This window comes from Notolepis coatsorum (genome assembly GCF_963971535.1).
Source record: "Notolepis coatsorum genome assembly, chromosome: 5".
Lineage (NCBI taxonomy): Eukaryota > Metazoa > Chordata > Actinopteri > Aulopiformes > Paralepididae > Notolepis > Notolepis coatsorum.
The window spans coordinates 24,832,010-24,857,914 of NC_140169.1; the positions used below are offsets into that span (position 1 = coordinate 24,832,010).

General features: G+C 45.3%; 1 protein-coding gene across 1 annotated transcript in view; it reads left to right on the forward strand.

Annotated features, from left to right (window-relative positions):
* The window catches only part of map3k13 (mitogen-activated protein kinase kinase kinase 13), a 132,528-nt gene that overhangs the window by 66,771 nt on the left and 39,852 nt on the right, over window positions 1-25,905 (forward strand). The window contains exons 3-7 of the mRNA XM_084314962.1: window positions 4,417-5,127; window positions 6,829-7,012; window positions 19,515-19,706; window positions 22,700-22,858; window positions 23,289-23,447. Of these exons, the coding sequence (XP_084171088.1) occupies window positions 4,485-5,127; window positions 6,829-7,012; window positions 19,515-19,706; window positions 22,700-22,858; window positions 23,289-23,447 (1,337 nt within the window). The 5' untranslated portion in view covers window positions 4,417-4,484. The remainder of the gene's footprint in view (window positions 1-4,416; window positions 5,128-6,828; window positions 7,013-19,514; window positions 19,707-22,699; window positions 22,859-23,288; window positions 23,448-25,905) is intronic.

Genomic DNA, 25,905 nt, shown 5'->3' on the forward strand with positions numbered 1-25,905 from the left:
TTTGGCCCTAAGAACATTAGGAGCTCTTTTTGTCCCAGGGACATTGTCCTGAAGGCGTTCTACCCTCCTCCCCATTCTAACGATGAGGAGAGGGCACTGGTCAGCGATCGGTGCATTAATACAATTCTTTCAGTGAGCGCCCATTGACGCACAGGGCAGTCGAATAGGCGAAGCACAGGGCAGTATGCACACATGGGTGTGTCTATGTGTGTGTACACACACGTGCAAGTGTTAGTGTGTCTGCATGGGTGTGCTACATGCATCCATCCATGTGTGTGTGTGTACTGTATGTGCGTCTTTTAAGCATGCACGTACTGTATATGTGTGTGTATATCCATCCAACCAACCGGTCAACCAACCACATCCATCCTCAGCATCCCACGTCAGTAGCCCGGCTCTGAGATGCGGCCTGCGGGTGGAATTACAGGCCGGGTCCCGACTCACAGCTCGGTTGTCTCGGCTGTGGAAGGGACAGATTTATTGGATACCTGAGAGAGCGTTCTCCTCTTCCTCTGCACTCTCAGCACCCGGCTAAGAGACAGACCTGCATTATAGATGAGCATCTGGCAGCCACACTCTACATAGCGCTCATGTTACCCCCAGCGCACGCACACACACACGCACACACACACACACACATGCAGGAATACATGCATACAAGCAGGCCAGGTACTGATAGATATAAGCACATACATAAAGGAAAACGTGCATGCACTCACGCAAGCAAGGACACACACACACACACACACACACCACCAGGCCACGGCTATGATCATGGGATGGGTCAGCTGAGTTTGATTATAGTTATGTATGGTGGCAGCCAAGCAGGGCGAAGGTATTTTGTGACACTGTTCCATAGAGCAGGTCTGAAATACAGACAGAGCAAGGTGAAGGAAGCAAGGGTTCAAGTGGACTGACTCAGCCAGGAGGACTGTCCCCTCCTCCTCCTCCTCCTCCTAGGAAACCTGCCACTGCCACGTTACATACATACACCACACTGCTCTCTCTCTCTCTCTTTCCTCCCCCTCTCCTCCCTCTTTCTCTCCTCCATCTCCCCCTCTTTCTCTCTCTCTATCCCTCTCTCTCTCTCTCTCCTCCCTCCTGGACTTTGCTCCTCGGCTATCAGCCGTACATAGTGTCCACTCTCTCTCTCTCTCTCTCTCTCTCTCTCTCTCTCTCTCTCTCTCTCGCTCTCTCTCTCTCTGTCTCTCCTCCTTGTCTCTCTCTCTCTGTCTCCCACTCTTTCTGTTCTCTGCTGTATAAACACGCTCTCTTTATAGAGGGGGGAGGGGTGGAGTAAAATGTAATTTAGGCTCAAATTGATTCAGTGAAGTTGTGTGTTTTTGTTGCTTAGATTGGTAAACAATTGCTGTCAGATAAATGGCCAGCTGTTTGTCTGAAAACACAGTGTGCGTTGCCGTGGTGACCAATGCGCAGCAAAGCAAGCAGGGTAGGTGGTTGTGGCAAAGTTCAGCTTTATTTCTCAGCTGTTAACCAGCCCAATACAAGATACAAGATACTTTAATGCCACACAACTATGGTTGGTGTTAATTGTTTGCGGTACAGCATAGTTAAGTTAGTTAAGCACTGGGACATCAACATGAAACATCAAACGCCCCCCTCCCAACTCCCAATCCCCACAATAAATACATACAGGATAGTCACATATAACAAGTGTCAGTCAGTGTCAGTTCAATTCAGTTCATGTTCAGTTCAGTTCGGATGCTTGCCCGTCTGTGCAAGGGGGGGCGGGCCAGGGTGTTTAGTGTTCGGACTACTGTGGGGAAGAAACTGTTCTTGAAGCGTGTGTGTTTAGTTAGAATTGACCTGTGGCGACCTCAGGGCATGCGCTGGAATATGTGGTGTGCTGGGTGGGAGGGATCGCTGACTATTTTACCAGAGTGGGTGACTGTGTGTGAGGTGTAGATGGAGTCCAGAGAGGGAAGGAAGCAGCCAATTATTTTGGAGGCTGTCTTGGTGATGCGTTGAAGTTTGTGTTTGGTGTGTTTGTCAGTGGAACCGTACCAGACTGTGATGGATGAGGTGAGGAGGCTTTGTATTATGGCGGTGTAGAATTGGACCACCTGATTGGGAATTTGGCCAGCAACGCCGGGGAACCCCCTACTCTTTACGATAGGCATCCTGGGTTCTTTAACGACAGAATTCAGTCAACAACCTCAGTTTAGCGTCTCATCTGAAGGCACTCGCAGCTGTATGGTATCCCTATCACCGTAACAGGGGCATTGTTACTGAGTCCAAGTCCAGAGGACAGAGTGCCCCCTGCTGGACAACAACACCACTTTCCGACAGCAGCCTTGACCAGGGCTCGAACCGGTGATCTTCCGATCATGAGTCCGGAGCTCTACTCATGTCACAGCTTGTCAGGGACTTCTCTGGGATTATTGGCAGCGAATTGATCTTCCATTTTATTTTGCATGATTTGATTTGGCCTGCCTGATGGCAGATCATAGTTTATATTTTGCAGATTTGCACTGCTCTTTATTTCCATTTATGTAAGCTGTGTTATTTATTTCTTTACGTAGTGATGCTATGTCCTTGTTGAACCAGGGTTTATTGTTTCCATATGCATTATACCTCAAGCATTTTAAATGGCTACAACTTATGCTATGCTACGTATTAGGAACGGGACAATTATGCTTACCTTGCAATACAATTCGATACGCACAATCACAATATGGTATGATAGAAATTCAACAACAAACAAAACTGTATCAACGGGTGACAGAGCTTGTAAAAGTGATTGTCCAGATATCCGGGCAGTTACGCTATATGTGCTGACCAAATCTCCCTCTGGATGGTGTTGTAGGCAAAAACAACTGCCTTTCTTGACCGAAGGAAATAATTCGAACGACTTGACTTTATCTTGTACTTCTTTTATTCCTTAGGAAGTGGTACAATGATTGCCAGTGCTGTTAGCTGGCGGTAGTAGTCAGATTATTAACATTAACAGTGATCAAGTCGTCTAATTTGTGGTTACTACTACGGAAGAATAAAATGTAGCTGATATCGCCATACGTTCTTCTGCCCCATACTGAATATCAATATATTTTTCTATCCCTACTAGATATGTATTACATATTACTTGTATCTTTTTGTGTTTTGCTGTCCTACAGTTTCTTCTCTTCACTCCTCCAGTCTCCAACCCCAGGAGTTCCTAGGAAACGGTTATTGTACTGCTTGGACTATCCACAGTAAAAGAAAGTGAACTGAAACGATAATGTAACTAATGTCTATTCTGGGCTCAACTGGGCCTGAGAAAGCAGCAGTTGCAGCAGCGCTTAGCTAACCGTAGGAAGTATTCAAAGGGGTCATTTCAGACCAATCCCCTCCCTCTGCCTCACATGATCAACAACATGTTACTCCATGACCTCTGTGAACTGCATATTAAGACTAGAATCATTCAGTTTTGGGAAAGTTCTGGACCTGTGCCTGATGCAGCCAGCGCTGACTTGCGTAAGAACAGGGGAGGCAGATTAGGAGTGCGTGGTGGACGTTCCTCCACAGGGTCAGTGAGTGTAGAATAGGTGATATGTTTCGCTGTGTGGGTGATGGAGTTCAGCCCTGCTGCTTGTGCAGTGAGAAGGGACTGCGTGCACCAGATGTTTGGCTCTCAGCTCTCCTAATACACAGCCAGGGTTTAATCCCTGCCACCGCCTCCGCTCACAGGACACAGCAAAACCCTGCTTGTGTGTGCGTGCATGTGCTCCCTCAAATCAGCCTGCTGGTTCCCAGAATATTTCAATTGTCTCTCTCTCTCTCTCTCTCTCTCTCTCTCTCTCTCTCTCTCTCTCTCTCTCTCTCTCTCTCTCTCTCTCTCTCTCTCTCTCTCTCTCTCTCTCTGTCTCTCTCTCATATTAATATAAGCTCTCTCTCAATCCCAGATCTATGAAAGCGAATGAGGGGATTGACTCTCTTCGAGGGGGGTGATGGGGTACCGTGGTCATGTGTTTATGTTGTATCAGTGGAGTCAATCTATCTAATGGATTTAACTTTACATTTTAATCTGCATTTCATCGACTGTTTATCTACTTGAAGTCTTACTTAACATCACTCTCTCTCCTCTCTCTCACTCACTGTCTCTCTCTCCTCTCTCTGTCTCTCTCTCCTCTCTCTGTCTCTCTCTGTCTCTCTCTCTCTTCTCTCTCTTTCTCTCTGTCTCTCTCTCATCTCTCTCACTGTCTCTCTGTCTCTGTCTCTCTCCTCTCTCTGTCTCTGTCTCTCTCTCTCTGTCTCTCTCTCTGTCTCTCTCTCTCTCTCTCTCTCTCTCTCTCCGTGTCTCTCCGTGTCTCTCTCTCTCTCTCTCTCTCTCTCTCTCTCTCTCTCTCTCTCTCTCTCTCTAACCCCCCCTCTCTCTCTCTCTCTCTCTCTCTCTCTCTCTCTCTCTCTCTCCTGCAGGTGACCTCGAGCCTTCAGTCAGACCTGTGTGTTAGGACCACGCCCCACCCGTCAACACTGGGCAGCCCATGCACACGCACGGCACCATGGGTAGCTCCCCCGAGGTGCTCTCCTGGACGTCCTGCCCCGGCCTGCTGGTGGGCAAGCTGAAGGAGGAGCTGAAGCTCACCGTCGTCGGGGACAACGAGAAGAAAGCCAACGCCCCCAACGATCAACCTCAGCCTCCACAGGCTCCTCCCCCCCCTGACCTAGCCCCTCAGATCATCACAGACCTGGCCCTCCCGACACACCTGGCCGTCCCCCTGCAGACACTGCACCCCCCGGGCCAGGACGAGGACTCGGTCCTGGGGGGCACAAGCCCCCCCAACACGGCCCTGAGCGAGGACTCTGTGCGGAGCGAGGGGGGGCACTTTGACAACAGCGTGCTGCAGATCCAGGAGCACGACCACGAGGAGGTCGGCTCGCCCGCCTCCTGTGACCACGGCCGCTGCGGCAGCGGAGGGGAGGAGGGGGTGGGAGAGGGGGACTGTCCGCACCACGGCGGGCAGGGGATGCAGAACCACCCCCACCACCATGACGACATCAAGCTGCACTTCCACAGAGCGGGCCCTGGCTCAGGGGGCTTCCTGGAAGGCCTGTTTGGATGTCTACGGCCAGTGTGGAACATCATAGGAAAGACCTACTCCACGGAATACAAGCTACAGCAGCAAGGTTAGCTCTTCCTATTGTTACATGGGAACCTGGGCGTATTGTGTTCTGTCCTAATTGTCCTTCCAATATTTAAGAGCAATTATACCCGCGTCAGATACATCTCCATTCCCCCCGGTGTCCTCCTGAACTGTAACTGAATCGCTCTGCCTCGGCCGGAACATATCGCGCCTTTAAGTGGAGCCGCTCAGCTGTCAGGTTGAATTGGGGTCATGGGTCATGGTGAAGGCGATGCCGCCTGTAAGGCTGCCTGGGGAAGCTGGCCATAACTGGGTTGGGTCCTCATGGTCAGCTGGCGTACTGTCTGTGCTGAAGCATTCGGCGGCATAGCTCCTCTACCACACTTGTTCCATAACCGCTTAGCTAACAAGGATGGAACAGGATATGACATCTGAGCATATGCGACTCTGACCTTTTCATACCAAGTCTTGGGTTTATTTCTAGTTAACTCTTTCACTACCACACTACCGACGGTTAACCATCTGTAGTGTGGTAGTGAAAGGGTTAACCTTGTTAAAGGGTTAACCATTTGTTGTGTGGCAGTGAAAGGGTTAACCTTCTGTATTGTCGCAATGAAAGGGTTAACCATTTGGTAGTGTGGTAGTGAGTGAAAGGGTTAATGCGGTTAGTTGATATGTGAGCTAGCAGTTGCAGATATAAAATACCTCTCACATTTGTTAATCCATTTATAATAATGTGCAGATTGGTGCGGCTGGGTGGCGCAGCGGACTAAACGCTCGTCACCAACGCAAGAGACACTGGTATCGAATCTGGCTGTCAGCATTGCCAGCATTGCCTTGGGCCGGCCGTCATACTGGCTCGATTGGCAGAGTCAGCGGGAGGGAAGCCGGTGGGTGGGTCGGGGTCATTGTAAACAGCGACTCCTACAGTTCGGTCGGGGCGTCTGCACAGCGAGGGAAGGATCTGGAGGGAGGTAGTGTGACCCTTCCACATGTTACACTCCCCCAGTGAGAGTCCGCGCTGCCAGGTGAAAAGAAGTGATGGGCTGGGTACACATGTGTCGGAGGAAGCATGCGATAGTCTCCGCCCTCCCAGACTGATGGTAGGGGGTAGAGTGCAACCAGGAAGGGGATTGGGAATTGGCATAACGACTAACATTGGGAGGGGAGAAAAACGGAAAAAGAAGGGGGAAAAAGACAATAAAAAAAAATAATAATAATGTGCAGATTGATTTGGAACCATAAAGAGGCTCTATTCTGTCTTATTCTCTGTCCATTTTCCAGAATGGCTTCTTTCTTTCTTACATACGGTAATCCTTGTATGTTTCTACATGCAGTCATCGTACAGCTATTGTAGAAATAGCTGTCATCATATTTTTTGTTCTCAACATTCCATCTCCACTGAACTTCTAACAATATCAACGCCAACTTCGTGACACGTCAAATGTACAGTAGTTCAGCTGAGTAGACGCTGAAGGTTATACAGTCTGCCCCATAGTCAGATGACTGCTATAAATATCATGGATTGATACTAAATTGGGTACATTGAGTTTGTCTGCATTCCAAACCTCTTCTACTGTGTGTGTGTGTGTGTGTGTGTGTGTGTGTGTGTGTGTGTGTGTGTGTGTGTGTGTGTGTGTGTGTGTGTGTGTGTGTGTGTGTGTGTGTGTGTGTGTGTGTGTGTGTGTGTGTGTGTGTGTGTGTGTGTGTGTGTGTGTGTGTGTGTGTGTGTGTGTGTGTGTAGACATGTGGGAGGTTCCGTTTGAGGAGATCTCAGAGCTGCAGTGGCTGGGCAGTGGGGCACAGGGGGCCGTCTTCCTGGGCAAGCTCCACTCAGAGGAGGTGGCCATCAAGAAGGTCCGGGAGCAGAAAGAGACGGACATCAAACACCTTCGAAAACTCAAACACCCCAACATCATCAGCTTCAAGTAAGCCTACAGCCACGTTGTTTGTTATTAAATCTCATATAGATAGATAGATAGATAGATAGATAGATAGATAGATAGATAGATAGATAGATAGATAGATAGATAGATAGATAGATAGATAGATAGATAGATTGAATAGGTTCCAATATTCCAATCTAACAGTAAAAAGATATAAACAGGTTGTTTACCAATAAGGGCTTTAAAAATAAATAAATACCAATGTTTGTTGCGCCTTTCTGCAAGAGAAGGCCAACCCACCCCTATCATACAGGACACCCTATCATTTCAACACAATATATATGTGGTGAAAATAAATATATATACATGTACAGCATTATTGTACATGCTATCATACAGAGCTATCGGTTATATGCAGGTGTACAAGTATAGAGTATATAAATGTAGCAGGGTGGATTATCCCTGCTTTATGGGAGTGGATGTACACGGCCACCTGGTAGTGAGAACGCAGCAGAGCTGGGTCCAGCTGAGTCCCCGACTGTAGGCCAGGAATGTTGAAGTGGAGGTCGAACAGCAGGAGTGGATGGGGCCTAGGATTCACTAACCTAGGGATGGTGCGCTGGTCCTTCTTGCCCTCCAGGGCGATCAACAGTAGCTCCCCACAGGATTATTGTCGGGAAGTGGTGGTTCTACGAGGCCGCTACAAGGCAGTGATGTCTCAACTTTTTGTGAAAAGGTTCAAACCCACACTGTTATATCCTGCAAGGCTTCGCATCACCGATAGACAGGGACAGAGGGTCTACCTCGACTTGCCTGATGAAGCCGTTGAATACATGGAAGAACAACGTGCAGGATAGTTTACATACAGTATTTTTTTATTTCTTCGTTAAAGCCCAACATCCAGGTTAAACCCTACTGATCAATTATGGGTAGTTTACATCATTGGTATATAATTTCATTATTAATTTTTTTCCATTTGACACCGGAAATGCCACTCCGAAAGAGTTAAAAAGGTCCACGCACGAATAACATGCACGCGCGAATCACAAAAGCTTATCAAACGCAGACGTCACTACAGGTGCATATTAATGAGCCGAATCTAAAAGCTTATCAGACGCTAGCACGGCCGTGACGTCACTTCAGGAAACGTATGCCTTGCCCGTCCGGGTCATAGTACTACTCGATATATGGCGCTGGCTAACGTTAGCATTATGTCTACTGTCGTGAACCATTTGAGATCGGGGCATGTAGAGGAGTTTGGGGAACGAGTAAAATCATGTGCAGGTCCTCTTCTCAGACCTGTGTGGCAAAGCACTGCACATGCATCATGCAAGCTACACGTCGCTGCATGTTGATCAATGGTGGCCCACTCGGTGCATCACAGTTAGCCTATAGCTCCGCCGTCCCTTCTACAGTCGGGACCAGTACACTAATGTTAGCCTATTAGCTCCGCCGTCCTCCCGGCTACAGTCGGGACCAGTACACTAATGTTAGCCTATTAGCTCCGCCGTCCTCCCGGCTACAGTCGGGACCAGTACACTAATGTTAGCCTATTAGCTACGCCGTCCTCCCGGCTACAGTCGGGACCAGTACACTAATGTTAGCCTATTAGCTACGCCGTCCTCCCGGCTACAGTCGGGACCAGTACACTAATGTTAGCCTATTAGCTACGCCGTCCTCCCGGCTACAGTCGGGACCACTACACTGACGTTAGCCTATAGCTCCGCCGTCCCTGCGGAGCTATAGTGGTTCTCTCCTCTTTGTGTGCCCCCGTTCTCGCGTGTGTCCTGCCGGGGAGCTTGTGGACGCGACAACAGCGGCGGCCGTAGCGTTAGTTAGCTCATAGCTATCGTGTACCACTAGCGTTACGGCGGGCTCGAGCACCCTACGGCTGCCGCCGTTGTCGCGTCCATGGGCTCCCCGGCAGGGTACCCATGGGGACGGGGGTGTACAGAGAGGAGAGAACCATTTTGTGTCTGGCGTTCATGCCGGCCAGCGAGCCGGACGTCGGGATATGTTGTTAGCACAATAGCTACCAAGCTAAGCTATGTTAGCTTATAACGGTGTACACAATATGTACAACAACACAATGATTTAGATTATTACAAATATGGTAACGTGCTTGTGGCTTTTACAAATAGTGGTTAGCTTTAGAGATGGATGGCTATGATCACGGAGCAATAGTGTTGTTAGGTGAAACAGATACATTTTCATTCGGCTAGTAGTAGCAAGGCTCTCAGTGCCTGCCACTAGCTGTGTGTGACTCTCAGCGCCCCCTGCACCTGTTGTGACGACATCATTTCGATTACACTCGCACGTTATGAACCATTGATTAAAATATCCACGTGCGTGGTGATTGTGTTGGGCAGACAAAATGTTTGATAAAAACGCTAAAACTGGGTCAATTTCAATACTTTTTTTTCCTTCTTCATGAAAGTCACCGTTGGCCTAGTCAACATTGTTTATTGAACAAAAATACAACATGAAGGTTGGCCTTTAAAGCTTAAACACCATATCGTATTACTTTAATGGTTCGCTGTATCTGGGCCATATAGACCTACGAGTTTTCTGCAAGTCATTGATTTTTACCGTGGCTGACATATTGGAATAGTCTGGAACCTAACAACATTCTGGAACATATTGGAACATTCTGGTACTTTAAAAACGACATATTGGAATATTCTGGAATATTAAAAACGTTCTGCTATACACACTGCTTAGAATACCTCCGGATGAACAACAGTCTTCACAACGGAACATCGCCCACCCCTGGCTAGGGGGAAGAACTGCATATACGTATTTAAAAACGTCTTTTTACTATTTGGAAATAGTTCCACTACTTTTCCACTTTATATTATCTAGGTGTTTAAACTTAGCAAAGCTCTTTCAAGATTTAAGTAAATGTTCTCTACTCTTTGAGGTTCTCTAATTTAGTTCAATACCTCTCTATTATTCTTCGGGTTGTTTTAACTTACAGAAGTTCGTACAAGGTTTAAGTGAATATAGTATGATATTTGAGGCATATTTTTATTTTTTATTTTTATTTTCATATCTCCTTTTTTATTTAGCGGGAGAGTGGCCAAGCCACAGTTGACATTCTACTAATGGTAGAATTGAGAATGTTAGATCCTATGATATATGCATAGGAAAGTTAAGGATGAAGCACTCGGTCTGGGTAGACTGGTCGTGTACGGGAGGGAGGGATAGGGGAAGAGGGGATTATATGTATGGGTGTTCTATATGTTTGTTATCTTGCTCAAGCTCGGCTCTCAACAGGTCCTCAATAATTGGATATATATCTATTGTGAATCACTACTCCAGACGAATTGGACACAAGAATACGGCAACATGTTTAGATTATGGCTAGTTTGAATATATTGATTTGGAATACTAGGGGACTAAACAAGCAACATAAACGCAAAAGCGTGCTTACATTGATGAAAAACAAACAGGTTGATGTGGCTCTTTTAAGCGAAACGCACCTTTTAGTGGCTGAAAATGTAAAGCTGGCGGACAAAATATATCATAACATTAGCTACTCATCTTTTGGAACTAGATCCCGTGGGGTAGCTATAGTCGTGAAACGGAAGTTGAATATTAAATTGTTGGACGTATGGTCTGATGCAGACGGCCGAGTAACCATTGCTAAGATAGAATACAATAACAGGAAAATTGCGTTGGTAGCGGCTTATGCCCCTAATCTTTACGACGCCAACTTCTACGCAACACTCACTAGTGCAATGCTGGACATCCCTGAGTATTCATTTATAATTGGTGCAGATTTTAATGCCATTTGGGATCCCTCGGTTGATAAATCTAATCCCACCACTTCCAATGATCAGAAACAGGCATCTAATGCACTAAAGGATTGGGCCAAGAATACAGGTGTAAATGATCTATGGCGACTACTCAACCCAACGGCCCGAGAGTACTCTTTTTTCTCAGCAAGACATAAGTCATTTTCCAGAATAGATAATGTTTTTGCATCCCCTAGACTATTTGATAGATTTGACGTGGAATTGGAACCCAGTGCACTATCAGATCACAGATATTTACTCCTGAAGGGCTCATTTGGTAGACTGACATCCCGAGCCCCAAGATGGCACTTTAACTCGACACTGCTGAAAAACACTGAATACATTCTACAACTCAAAGATAAACTAGATAAATTCTTGGAGACTAATGTGGGTTCGGTACAGGACCCCAGAATGTTATGGATTTCGGTAAATAGTTTTATCAAGGACAACACTACGGTCTTTTCCTCCAACCTCCGTAAGAAACGGCATTCCAAATTGGTAGAGCTGGAAACTCTTCACTCGTCGTTATTCTCTTCTTTACAACGCAACTACTCGGGTCAATTGGAGTCTCAAATGAATGTGTTAAAAAAAGAGATTAACTCCATTTTAAGACAACAATCTGAATTTCAAATACGCAGTACAAGACAACATTATTACTTTCATGGCTCTAAACCAAGTCACCTACTAGCTATGAAGATACGATCCAGCGCACAATTAGCTGATATCCTACTATTAACACTTTGAGTGCCACGCCGGGTTTTCCTTTTTACCCCCTTGATGCCACGGTCCACGGCCAATGTTAACGTTAATATCGCCTAATCTATGTTTTAAATTATGGCTATGTGTCTAATCTGCCCATCGCTTATCAAAGAATCATTTTCCAGTCAACATTGGCAAGGCAGATTGTATTTTTATCGCTTCATTTCCGTTTGATAGCATTTTGAAAATCACCCGTTTTCCGGGGAAAAACAACCTATGATAACATTCTATGATAATCGCCTTTTACTGGAATATTCCAGAACGTTATCATTTGTCGGTCTATTTATGAATCGTTTTCAAATAAACGCTAGATGATCGATAGTATATGTGTGCGCACGCACGCTCGAGCCGTGCGCTGATAATCGCTGCTATTATTTCCTCATGGCTTTTACAGTCAAAACAGCTATATCACATATAGTGGAAACGCTTATATCTCCATGAAAACGAGTCTGATTATCCTAACACTGATAACATAGATTCCTTACCTGACATCAGATGGTATCCAAATGGTATATTCCAATTCCTGATCACCATTCGAAAAAATCGATAAGTGTATTGATCCAACGTGTGTACAGTAGAACACATGATTCCCCGCGGCTCAGAGGTTCCAGAATGAACTCTGGTAACCCCGGCTGCATCAGTGAGAAGTAAAATGTGGAGTCAGAAATCCGTTCTCCCATTCACTTTCATTGAGTCCATTCCAAAAGGGTGAATTACCATCTGGGAGACGATAGGGGGCGCTTTTTTCACATCTGATCGCCGGCGGTCCCTGGATCTCCAACGGTAGGCTTGCGTGATGCAATATGATTTCAGATCGCTAATAAAAGAAAATAAAAAAAAACACCAGAATATTCTCGGGCGTGGCATTCAACGGTCGGGGCGTAAACCAGAATATTCTCGGGCGTGGCGCTCAAAGTGTTAAGGACCAACAAGGGCTTGTTACAGACCCCAAAAAAATCAACAAGACTTTCAGAGAGTTTTACTCCAACTTGTACAAATCAGAAGTGGTTTTCGATCATAATAAAATGGATACATTTCTTGATCAAATTAACCTACCTAAACTCTCAGAGGAAGACGCTAAACAGTTAGATATACCTATTTCACTAGAGGAACTTAGGGAGCCTATATCTGAATTGCAAAGTGGTAAGGCTCCTGGATGGGATGGTATCCCACCAGAACTGTACCTCTCATGTTGGGATGTAATTGGACCCCTATTACTGGATATGATTTTATACTCAATCAAAGAGGGGAACTTCCCCAGGGACGTCAATATGGCACTCATATCTGTCCTCCTTAAAAAAGACAAAGACCCCACCGAATGTGGTAGTTATAGACCCTTAAGCCTCCTCGGAACCGATCTCAAGCTGTATGCTAAGGTACTAGCCATCAGACTTCAAAAGCATATGACATCTTTAGTTCATCCTGATCAGACAGGCTTCATAAGAGGCCGCCTGATCACGGATAATATTAGACGGTTACTACATGTGATAGACGCCAGCAAGGATGCCGTGCCTCCTACAGCTATATTATACTTGGATGCGATGAAGGCCTTTGATAGGTTGGAATGGTCTTATTTATGGGCAGTACTCGGAAGGATGGGGTTAGGAGTAGGATTCATTAATATGATTAAAGTACTATACACAGAGCCATCGGCCATGGTTATAACAGGTAAATTCACCTCCCCTCTCTTTACTGTTTCGCACTCGTCCAGACAGGGTTGTCCTCTTAGTCCCGGACTATTTGCTCTATCCTTAGAACCTTTAGCACAGTATATAAGACAATCCCAATCCATAGAGCCGATCTCAATTAGGGGCACACAGCATCATATTAGTTTATATGCAGACGATGTAATGTTGTTCATGCAAAACCCTACCACCTCACTGCCTCATCTTCTCAAGCTGATAGATGATTTTGGCAATCTATCTGGATTTAGGATAAACTGGCCAAAATCGGCCTTCCTTCCACTTAATGTCACTGCGAAGGCTACCTTCCTTCCAGAAAATATACAAATGGTAGAACACTTTAGATGTCTTGGAGTTTAAATATTCCCCACTATATGCCAAACAGTGAAGTATAATTATACAGGAATCCAAGATAGGATCACAAATTACTTTGACAGGTGGTCAAAACTTAAAAACTCAGTACAGGCCCGAGTATCAATAGTTAAGATGGATGTTTTACCCAGAATCAACTTCTTCAGCTCAATACTACCGTTACTCAATACTACCCCCCCCCCCCCCCCTGCTGGTTACTGGAAAAATGTACACTCCGCCGCATATACATTTATTTGGAACAACAAACCTCCACGAATTAAAAGATCCACCACACAGAGAAACAAAGCCGACGGAGGTTTAGCATTTACAGACTTCTACCACTATTTTAAAGCGTACTCTTTAAGACCACTGATCACCTGGTTTGATTCTCAAGCATCTGTATCCTGGAGAACATTAGAAGAAAACATAGTGGCACCACAGAGACTGCAGGATGTAGTATACACCAACTTATCAATTAAGCAATGCAACTTGAAATTTGGCCCTCTTATTACACATGTGATCCGGATATGGCGTGACACACAGAAAAAATGTACTAACCTACATAAATGGCATAGCCATTCTCCCATATTTAATAACAATGCACTAGGGCTGTCTTAAATGCTTCGAAGCTTCGAACGTTCGATTCGATGGCACAAGCTTCGAACATTAAAAAAAAATCGAAGTTAAAAAAAAATATATATATATAATTTTTTTTTTCAAAAAAATCTTTTTTACATTTTTTTTTTTTTTTACTTCGATGTGTGTGTGTGTGTGTGTGTGTGTGTGTGTGTGTGAACTACCATCCCAGTTAGGACAGCCGAATCCCGTCCAATCTTTCGCCGTCGACTAAAGACTCACTTCTTCAACCATTATCTGAAATGATAAAAAAAATAAAATAAAAAAAATCTAACCGTGACTAACCTTACTGTCATGCACTTGTCCTAATAAACTAACCTACACTGTAACACGCAACACTTTGATGAACATTGTTACTCAGCTGATAGAGTTGTACCCTTCTTGCTGTCTTGTCGTACAGAACTTGTAAGTCGCTTTGGATAAAAGCGTCAGCTAAATGACTAAATGTAAGTGTGTGTGTGTGTAGGTGTGTGTGTAGGTGTGTGTGTAGGTGTGTGTGTAGGTGTGTGTGTGTGTGTGTGTGTGTGTGCGCGCACCTTGTAGAATTCCACACATAAGAAAGAAAGATACTGGGATGAATAAACAAAATAGGAAATAAAATGTAGAAATGCATGCAATACATAAATAAATATGAATCTCCATATATGAAATATAACATTTAGATAAGGTGCTACTGAGATGTTTTGGTGAGTTCTTTGTTTTTTTGTGGAAGTTGCCCTTCTTAAAAATGCATGAACATTCACTGATAATTGGTCTGTAGTGGAGTCTACAAGGTCTACATTGCCGGGGCTACTTAATTAATTAATCCAACCCACTTTATTTATAGAGCACATTTAAAAACAACAACGTTTACAAAAGTGCTGTACAAGTCCCACAACATAAGATAATAAAAAAAAAAAAAAAAAAAAATTAATTTTTTTTTTTTTTTTTTTTTTTCTCGAAGCTTCGAATTAAAATCGAAGCTCGGCCCCGAAGCTTCGATTGCCAAAAAAAGCTTCGAAGGTCAGCCCTACAATGCACTCCTTATTGCACAACGACCTATCAGATTTCCCAAATGGGAAAAGAAGGGCATACATACTTTGGGAGATATCTTCAATAACCGGGGTTTCTGTAGCTATCAAGATATACATAACAAATTTAACCTCACCAGCTCCACATATTATTTCTATCTACAGTTATTAGCAACTTTGAAGGCTCATGGAGTCCCATTAAAGATACCACTTGAACACCACAGATATCACAAATTCTTTTATGAAAAGGAGACATCGAGAGGCTTCGTCTCTGACTTTTATCGTCATTTACTTACGTCTTCGTATGAAGTCCTTCCCCTAGACTCAGTTTGGAGGAAGGATATACCAGACTTGGAAGTAGATTTTGATTGGGCTGAAGTCTGGGCAAACGTTTGGCTTTCGTCACGCAACCCGGATCATCAACAGATTAATCTTAATTTTATTCATAGGATTTACCTGACTCCTATACGACTGAACCGAATGGGGCTTAAACAAGACTCTCGATGTTCCTTATGTTTAAACGGTGATAGTGGTACATTTATGCATATGTATTGGGAATGCCCTCCTGTTAAGATATTTTGGGAAGAAGTAACCACGCTATTATCAGAATTTTTCTGATAATACCGGTACTGCCTTCTGTATTGTTGCTGAATAATGTCTCTCAGTTATCACACTTTGTACATGTAAAGAGGCTAATCTTGTCCGGTCTTACGGCTGCCAAAAAGCTAATAGCATCACGCTGGATTCAACCGGATAAAATGTGCCGGAGGGTATGGATTCTTACCTATCTTGATGTGATTTATCTAGAGATATCTACCGCACGAATTCTAGGTGTTAATGAAGCCAGCATAGCAATCTGGTCAGATGTGGTGGAGAGGATAAAGCATTATATGAACTTTTAATCCTTGGTGTCAAATGGTATAATGGATGCTATCCAAGAGGGGGTCCTGTGGGGGGGGGGGGGGGGGGAGCGAGCAAGAGCCTAGTATATGTATTGTATTGTATTTTAATTAATTTGTGTATATTTTTAATCTACATATATTTTTGAGTTAAAAACTGGGCTGTCATTATTGTTAGTATTATATCGGTAATAGTCCTGTGATTTATAGTGGATTTCTACTGTTAATGTTTGTGTGTAATGTCAAAAATAAAAATAAAAAAACATTTGTTCAAAAAAATAACAGTAGCTCCCCACACACCCACACTTCCCCCAATACTTCCTGGGCCCTCCCACACCCGATGGCAGTAAAGATGGATGATATATTCGCTCCCCAAAGCAGTACCCTTCCTGAATGATGAGTAGAGACCTTTCACAATGAACTATAGGCAGGGGGGTGGGGAAAGGGTTAAATTGTAATGAGCATTACCCGGAAAGGAAAGGGTTAGATAAAATGCACATTAACAGACACGCACACAGTGGTCCCATTAAACTGTCCTTTACTGGAAGTCTGATGCACGTTACAAATAATTACACATGGATGAAAGTTATCCCTGCACTGGGCACCTAGTGCTCTCGCTCTACAATGCAGACTAAAGTTCTTCCCACACTGGGCTAGACACAGTAATAACCTCTTCCCTTTAAGGGTTATCTACTGCTTCGCTTCTCCGTAGGTGGGGAGAGAGGGGAGGAAGAGGGAGAGGGATAAAGGAGTTATTCAATGGGAATTTTGTAAAAGAACACACATTATTACACTCAACCAAAATGACAGTGGGCCCACGTTGCAAATAAAAGTCCTATCTATAGCCGGCTTTTCCCCAAAATAATAAAGGTTGGGGCGCCCCTAAACACTGTTACCAGCGTCAGTTCAAAGCACTGCTTTTCTTCGCCCTTAAAGAGCTCGGAGCTCTCGCTGTACTTAACCAAGTGGCGGGCCTGCTCCCACCACCAACCGTCCGTGTGGTGAGATGGCCGTCGAGAGGTCCCGTGATAGCAGGCAGCGGGGCAGGGTAGACGTTGGGCAGGTGACTGCTGGGGTAACGGCTCGGAGGGGCTGGAGGAGCGTGCAGTGTAGTGACGTCCGCTGCTGGGCTGAAGGGGTGGGGCGACACGTGGGCTAAACTGTGGTGCTAGCCTAACTGAAGCTAAGCTGTGGGTCGTGGTGAACCCCCTGTCATGACGCATATACTTCAGCTAAAACGCAATGTGGGCAATATCTACCACACATCTATCAGGTTTCAGAGCCAACCACAGCACAGAATCTGCCCTGCTTAAGGTCACCAATGACCTGCTCCTCACTACCGACAACCGGGACTGCGCTGTCCTTATGCTCTTAGACCTCAGTGCAGCTTTCGATACAATAGACCATGCTATCCTCATTGACCGTCTCCACCAAGCAGTTGGTGTCAGTGGCACAGCCCTATCATGGTTCACCTCCTACCTCAGTGACAGAAGCTTCTCCGTTAACATCGGAAACTGCTCCTCCCCCTCTGCCTCTCTCTCTTGCGGGGTTCCACAAGGCTCCATCCTTGGCCCTATCCTATTCTCCCTATACATGCTGCCCCTTGGTCTGATCATTAAAAAACACAACATCTCTTTCCATTTTTATGCTGACGACACTCAGGTCTATCTCCCCATGAAACCCAACAATATAAACAATCTTGACAGTCTTCATTCCTGCCTAGACGACATCAAATGCTGGATGGCACACAATTTTCTACAACTCAATCACTCAAAATGTGAAATCCTCCTTTTCGGCCCTCCAAACCAAACCAATGTCATTGCCAGCAGCCTGGGTAACCTGTCTCCCCTAGTCAAGCCCTTTGTTAAAAACCTGGGCGTGCTCTTTGACCCCGAGTTTTCCTTCAATAGGCAGGTAAACTCGGTGGTGAAGGGATGCTTTTTCCAGCTCCGGTCCATAGCCAAGATCAAGGCCATTCTCTCCCCCTCAGACCTGGAAAGAATAATTCACGCCTTCATATCCTCACGCTTAGACTACTGTAACTCCCTGTACCTGGGGCTAAATAAATCCACCATAGCCCGTCTACAACTCCCCCAAAACGCTGCCGCTAGACTGCTCACAGGTACCCGGAAGAGAGCTCACATCACCCCTGTACTTGCCTCCCTCCACTGGCTCCCGGTGCGCTTTAGAATAGACTTCAAGGTCCTCTTAATGGTGTACAACGCCCTAAATGGTAAAGCCCCTGCTTACCTAGCAGACCTCCTCACCCCCTATACCAACGCCAGGGCCCTCAGATCGGCTGATAAGGGTCTCCTAACCACTCGTAGGTCCAACTTCAAGTCTAGGGGGGGACGTGCTTTTGCGGTCGCAGCCCCTGACCTCTGGAACAGCATCCCCATGTCCATCAAATCTGCCCCCTCCATCGAGTCTTTTAAATCAAAACTCAAAACCCACCTATATCGCCTGGCCTTCCCTGACTCACTTTGACTCTTGCCGTACTTGTTGACGTGTTGTTCTGTTTTTCCTGTCTATCCGTTGATTTTATTTTATTTCTCTGTTTATTTTATACTTTTCTTTGTACTTAGCTTAGCCATGTGAAGCACTTTGGTTGACAAGCGTCATGTTTAAACGTGCTATACAAATACATTTGATTGATTGATTGATTGACACTATTCGGCAGTAGCTTGTCTGCTTCTTCGTTCACAATGTCTCTTCCACATTAACTAAAAGCTAAGCTATACTCATTACTAACCCGCTTCGTAACTGGGTTTATATCTCGCATGCTTGATGTCCGGAGCTCCGCGAGTCCTCTTCCCTCTCTGGAAAATGATGAAGAGGAAGTTCCTCCGTCGGCGCCGCGCCCTGAGCCCATCCTTCTTCACCTGTGTCTCCCTGCCCAACGTCGCCACCAGCTCCCCCTGGCAGCACCTGTATCATGTCCCACTGTTAAGTGTCAATGTTAGGATAGGGAGGATCAAGAGAGGTCAGCAAGTTAAGTGTCAATGTTAGGATAGGGAGGATCAAGAGCGGTCAGCCAGTTACACAACGTCCTCGCGAACACAGGGAATGCAAGGAATTATCGTTAGACACATTCAGGTGTCTACATATAAAAGAAATAAAATATATGCTCTGTAAATAATCCTTCCTTCCTTCCTTCCTTCCTTCCTTCCTTCCTTCCTTCCTTCCTTCCTTCCTTCCTTCCTTCCTTCCTTCCTTCCTTCCTTCCTTCCTTCCTTCCTTCCTTCCTTCCTTCCTTCCTTCCTTCCTTCCTTTTCCTTCCTTCCTTCCTTCCTTCCTTCCTTCCTTCCTTCCTTCCTTCCTTCCTTCCTTCCTTCCTTCCTTCCTTCCTTCCTTCCTTCCTTCCTTCCTTCCTTCCTTCCTTCCTTCCTTCCTGTGATTTCCTCTCCTAGGGGTGTGTGCACGCAGGCCCCCTGCTACTGCATCCTCATGGAGTACTGTGCCCAGGGCCAGCTGTACGAGGTCCTGAGAGGAGGGCGTAAGATTACCCCCAGGCTGCTGGTGGACTGGGCCTCAGGCATCGCTAGTGGCATGAACTACCTGCACCTCCATAAAATCATCCACAGAGACCTCAAATCCCCCAAGTGAGTCGTCTCTTCTCTCCCGACACTCTAGTCTTGAGGACTGTTTCTCCAAAGCGTGGGTCAGGATCCACATGTATGGATCTTGGGAAGATTGAAATGGGTCTCCAGTTAATTTTCCAGATTATATATCACTAAAGCCCATTGAAAATAGACATGTTTAAAAACAAACAAGAACACTGTAGACTAGTAGCTTCACAGTCTTTAGCAGGACTAATGTCGTCTTATTAGCCCCCACAATAATCTGCTTTTTTCAGTTTTGGGTCATAAGAATATTTATTTAGAAAATGCGGTGCAAAAAAGCTTGAATGGTTTGAGGTGCAAATCAACTGCAGAAGCTATTCTATGTAATTATGTTAAACTATAAATTGGCCACTGAGTATATTAGATTAGATTTGTGCAAATGTAACCGTAAAGTGCAATAGTATATAATGTACAGGTGATTAAACTGGGTATATAATATATAAATTAGTACAGAGTTGTAGTATAATATGTACAGTGATACAGGTATAAAGACAGTATGGTAGTAGTCATACTGGCCAGCAGCGTAACTAGTAAGAGTAAGTAAGGGATATATACTGTTAGATTACGGTGTTTTTGTCCGTTGTCCATTGTCGTTGATCGTTATCAGCCTTGCCTGTCGTTGATCGTTATCAGCCTTCATCGCCTTACCTGGCCATCTCTGCGTTGTGTATTGTTTGTTTCATGGAAGCAATCGTTCGGTGGAATTTCGTACTCCCTGCGGCTGACTGGCTAAAACACTATCTCTTCTCCCGGGTTGCACTCGTAAACAAACGTACGTTAAGTCGTCATTTCATATCATATTCACTAGGGATGTTCGATATTGGCTTTTTTACTTATACCGATATTGTCCAACTCTTAATTTCCAATACCGATATATGCAGGCCCCCCCCCCCCCCCCCCAAAAAACGGAATAATTTCAGGTAATTAACATACATATCTCTTGTCATGGAATTAACACAACATTATGCATACTTTTGACAATAAATAAAATCTGAATTTGTTCTTACTTGCTTGCCTGGGTAAATAAAGGTTAAATAAATGTAAAAAAAAATGTAATATTTAAACCGATACCGATAATTTCCGATATCACATTTTAATGCCAATATGTAAGGGATAATGTATAGCTACGAGGTCATTGTGGGCAAAATAATTGACCGACACAGAGTTTAAAATACCGAGCCGCCTCGGCGAGGTGTTTTAAACGTCAGTGAAGGTCAATTATTTTGCGACAATGATCGAGTATAGCTATACATTATCCCGCTTATTACATGGCTAACTTACTAACAATATACCTAATTCATTTTACATCGACTCGCAACACTGGTTCTGGCTCCGCTGAGTGCTCGTCGCTCCGCCCCCCAGCAGCTTTCCCCGGCAGCCGGCAGTGTCTGATTGCACTGATGTCAGTGGGCTTGATTGCGAACAGCTGCGCACAGCGGTCTTTATTGTCCCACAGCGGTCATTATTGTGTAATATCGGACCTCTGACGCACGCTATTGACCAATCACAAGCAAGCATTTCGGCGAATGTGAAAACGCCATGTAATAACGGCCGATAATATCGGTAGGCCGATAATATCGGACATCCCTAATATTTCCATAAACAACGGTTCTCATCCAGAAATGTACAGTACAGTAGGAAGAACTCCCTCATCTGCTCGTCTGCTCCAGTAGAACAACACAACTGAACTGCACCGGGAGACGCACACCTAACAGTCACTCCCCGTCTCTCTATATTTCTCTCATTATTTCTCTCTCTCTCTCTCTCTCTCTCTCTCTCTCTCTCTCTCTCTCTCTCTCTCTCTCTCTCTCTCTCTCTCTCTCTCTCTCCTTTCTCGTGATGTTTCTCTTAACAATTGTATGTATTGAGCTGTACTGTACTGTACCCATTCTGCAATCTGTTAATAAAGTTTTCAATCAATCAATCAGTTGGCTTGACGGAAAAGTAAAATGAGGAAACTGCCCCCCCCCCCCCATCAGTCTAAAGTAATGGGGTGCAGTTACACAGGGAGAGACGATAGGGGGCGGTATCTTCCCAATTGAGCTCAGAGAGAGTCTGCAACACTAACCTGAGGCTCGATTGATGAAATATGAATTCAAATCGGCAATAAAAAAAAATACGACCTACACCACTATCTTTCTCTCCTGCGTTGCTACGGCGACCACTTCTTCCCTAGAAAAGGGACTCCTTGCTGCTTATCTATTGTTGTGATGTCGCTATCTCTCACAGGCACAGGCCCTGGGCCCTGGGCTCATACAGAAATGGAGTGAAATGTGTCTTATTTCACCTATAATAATAATGTGCTCCAATTGAAATCAAATCAACAAGTAGATATTTTTGATGAACTCACCCAAGAGTTTTGTGCTGTGATTTCAATCAGCTTAAGCCTAGCAGTCAGTAGATGCTGTGATCAGGCACTTCAAGCTGAGCTCAGCAACCATAGCCTTGTGTACAGTATGTTTAATTTCCTAGCCGACAACAATGACAACAAGCTGGTCCAATGACTCTTAAGTGGGCCCTGCCGCTAGCTAGAATGTCATCTTCAGCATCGAGATGCGCTCAGGCTTTATATACACAAGAGTGTAAGACAGAGTGTCCTTTCTCATCCGGCCCTTGCCTCAGAGTGTAGCTACTCTAATCAATAGCATTCTGCCGCAGCAACGCTGAACACTGTGTTAGTCAGCAGAATGATGGGGCTGGAGTGGCTGAATCTGCTGGAAAAGGTCACACTCACTCCTCCGACAGGATGATTCAGACATAAAGAAAGACCCACAGCCTTTTTCTCCGGGTGATGAGAGAATACGGATCCCATTCAAAGGTTGCATTTTGAATGCTGAAAAAATAAACGTAAATAAAAAAAAAAACCTTAACTAACTCTTGGTTTAAGAGTTAGATTCACAATTCACGTTTATTTCTGAAAACAAATGCAGACTCTTGTTTCTGGAATGTGTTTTCTGTGTGTGTTTCTGTAGTGTTCTGGTGACCCATAACGACACTGTGAAGATCTCTGACTTTGGGACGTCCAAAGAGCTCAGTGACAAGAGCACCAAGATGTCATTTGCGGGTACGGTGGCCTGGATGGCACCCGAGGTCATCAGGAATGAGCCTGTGTCTGAGAAAGTTGACATCTGGTGAGTGGGAGAAGAATATTACTTATGTACACATAGAAATGATCGCTTAATCATGGTATATTTGCCATGCTAGCTTGAATTCAAACAAATACAGTAAAACCCCAATAAAATCTGTGGCGACAGTGGCTCAGGAGGTAGAGCGGTCGTCCGGTAATCGGAACGTTCCCAGTGAAATGACCTGTTATTATTAGCATACTTTATATTGAGGTCAATAGATCAGCGGTTCATTAACATCTTTAACCCAAACAGTAGAATCTTGTCCTGGGACCCAAACTCATTAAGACATACTGCCTCTGTTGTTGTGTGGGGGGGACCTAACAGAGGATACCCCCTGTGACACAGTTTGGGTCCCTGTCCCACAGTTTAAGAAACCTAGGAGAAACGGTGAGTTTAGCAGAGCCAGACTGACTCTCTCCTGTGGTTGTTTCAGGTCGTTTGGAGTGGTGCTGTGGGAGCTGCTGACTGGAGAGATCCCCTACAAGGACGTAGACTCGTCGGCCATCATCTGGGGAGTCGGCAGCAACAGCCTCCACCTACCTGTCCCCTCCACCTGCCCCGACGGCTTCAAGATCCTCATGAAACAAACCTGGTGGGTCACTGGTGGATAATATAAAGTGCAAAACAAGTGCGCTGGCGCTTCCTAGGTGCTCGTCAGCTTGTGACTGCAACTTGTTCCTGTTTGCGGACGACTCAGCCCTGCTGGTCTCTGACAAGAACAAGTTACAGGTTGAAAAAACCCTCAGCTCAGAACTAGGCAAAATCTGCATATGGCTCGCTGATAACAAACTATCATTACACATGGGCAAAACAGAGTCCATTCTCTTCGGTTCAAATAACAAACTCAGCAAGACCGACGGCTTCTCAGTTACAGTGGGTGACAATATTGTCACAAGGAAAGAAGATATTACCTACCTGGGTTCCATCCTAGAGGCAAATCTTTCCTGTGACAAAATGGCATCCAATGTAATAAAAAAAGTCAACCAACGAACTCGATTCTTGTACCGGATCTCCTCACTGGTAAACAAGAATACCCTGAAGACTCTGGCAGGAGCACTCATTCAAGGGTACTACGACTATGCTTGCACCTCATGGTACCAAAGCACCTCAAAGGCGCTAAAAACTAAATTACAAACATCTCAAAACAAACTGGTCAGACTACTGCTTGACCTTACTCCTAGAACTCACCTCACCCCTGCCCACTTTGACAACCTAGGATGGCTTAGAGTAGACGACAGAGTACAGCAACTTGCAATGGGCCTGGTCTACAAGATACACTACACGACCAAGGTACCCATGTACATGTCAAAATACTTCCCAAAGGTCAGTGAATACCACGATCACAAGAGGGAGCTCCACAAATCATGTTAAACCCAGATTCGGCTCAAACAAGGGACTAAACACGTTTCGCAATTATGCCACATCAATGTGGAACGCCCTACCCAAAGCTGTAAAGGAATGTGAATCACTACCCACTTTCAAAAACACTCTCAAAAAACACCTAAGGGAAACTGCAACTCGAAACTGGCCCCTGTAAATGTCCGAACACAACCCCCCCCAATGTACAGTAAATTACCAAGTATGGTCTTGTCAATATTCCAATGTACAGTTTTGTTTGTACAGTTGTACAGTGTCCCCCACCCACCCCTCCTACCCAACCTCCCCCCCACTCCTACCCAACCCCCCCCCCCCCCACCCAACCACCTCCAATGTACAGTCCCCCCCACCACCACCCCCCCACCTACCCAATCCAATGTACAGTTTCTACATCAAATGTATATACTCTTTTTTTCTGGACTCTTTTTGTATCACAAACAGTACTGTATTTGCAAATCTGGTATGTCATAAATGTATAGATGTAGCAGTACTGTCTATCTGTATGTCATGTATGTCATATATGTTACGATGAATTGAAAATGGGGGACCCTGATGTAAACAAGACGAAAGTCTTTCTCTGGTCTGCATCCCCTTAACAATTGTATGTATTGAGCTGTACTGTACTGTACCCATTCTGCAATCTGTTAATAAAGTTTTCAATCAATCAATCAACTCAGGAGGGTGTGTGCAGTTGTTGAGTGTGTGGATGACAAGTCCAGCATTGAAGTGTGCAGAGGAAGCAATCGAGGCGAAGCATGCATACTGTACATGTACGCATACACACAGCAACCAACCAACCAGCCAGCCAGCCAGCCAGCCACCCAACCAACCAACCAACCAGCCAACCAACCAACCAACCAGCCAGCCAACCAACCAGCCAACCAACCAGCCAACCAACCAACCAATCAACTAGCCAACCAACCAGCCAACCAACCAACCAACCAACCAACCAGCCAACCAACCAGCCAACCAGCCAACCAGCCAACCAATCAACCAGCCAACCAACCAACCAGCCAGCCAGCCAGCCAACCAACCAGCCAGCCAGCCAACCAACCAGCCAGCCAGCCAGCTAACCAACCAATCAACCAACCAACCAGCCAGCCAGCCAGCCAGCCAGCCAACCAACCAGCCAGCCAGCCAGCCAGCTAACCAGCCAGCCAGCCAGCTAACCAATCAACCAACCAACCAACCAGCCAGCCAGCCAGCCAGCCAGCCAGTCAGCCAACCAACCAACCAACCAACCAGCCAACGAGCCAACCAACCAGCCAACCAACCAGCCAACGAGCCAACCAACCAGCCAGCCAGCTAACCAGCCAACGAGCCAACCAACCAGCCAGTCAGCCAACCAACAAGCCAGCCAGCCAACCAACCAGCCAGCCATCCAACCAACCAACCAATCAATCAACCAGCCAGCCAGCCAGCCAGCCAGCTAGCCAGCCAGCCAACCAACCAACCAACCAACAAACTCGCAGAGTGCAGTGGTTATAGAGGCGGTCCTTCCGAGGCCCTTAATGATATATACTGTAAAGTGTATAAAATAACACCCCTGTTCTCAATCCTGGTTAAAATTTTGTATTGTTACTGTTGTGAAGGGCCAGATTAAACCGAATATATATATTTATTTATATATATATATTTAATTGTATTTGTATATTCTCTAATATTCCCTGATA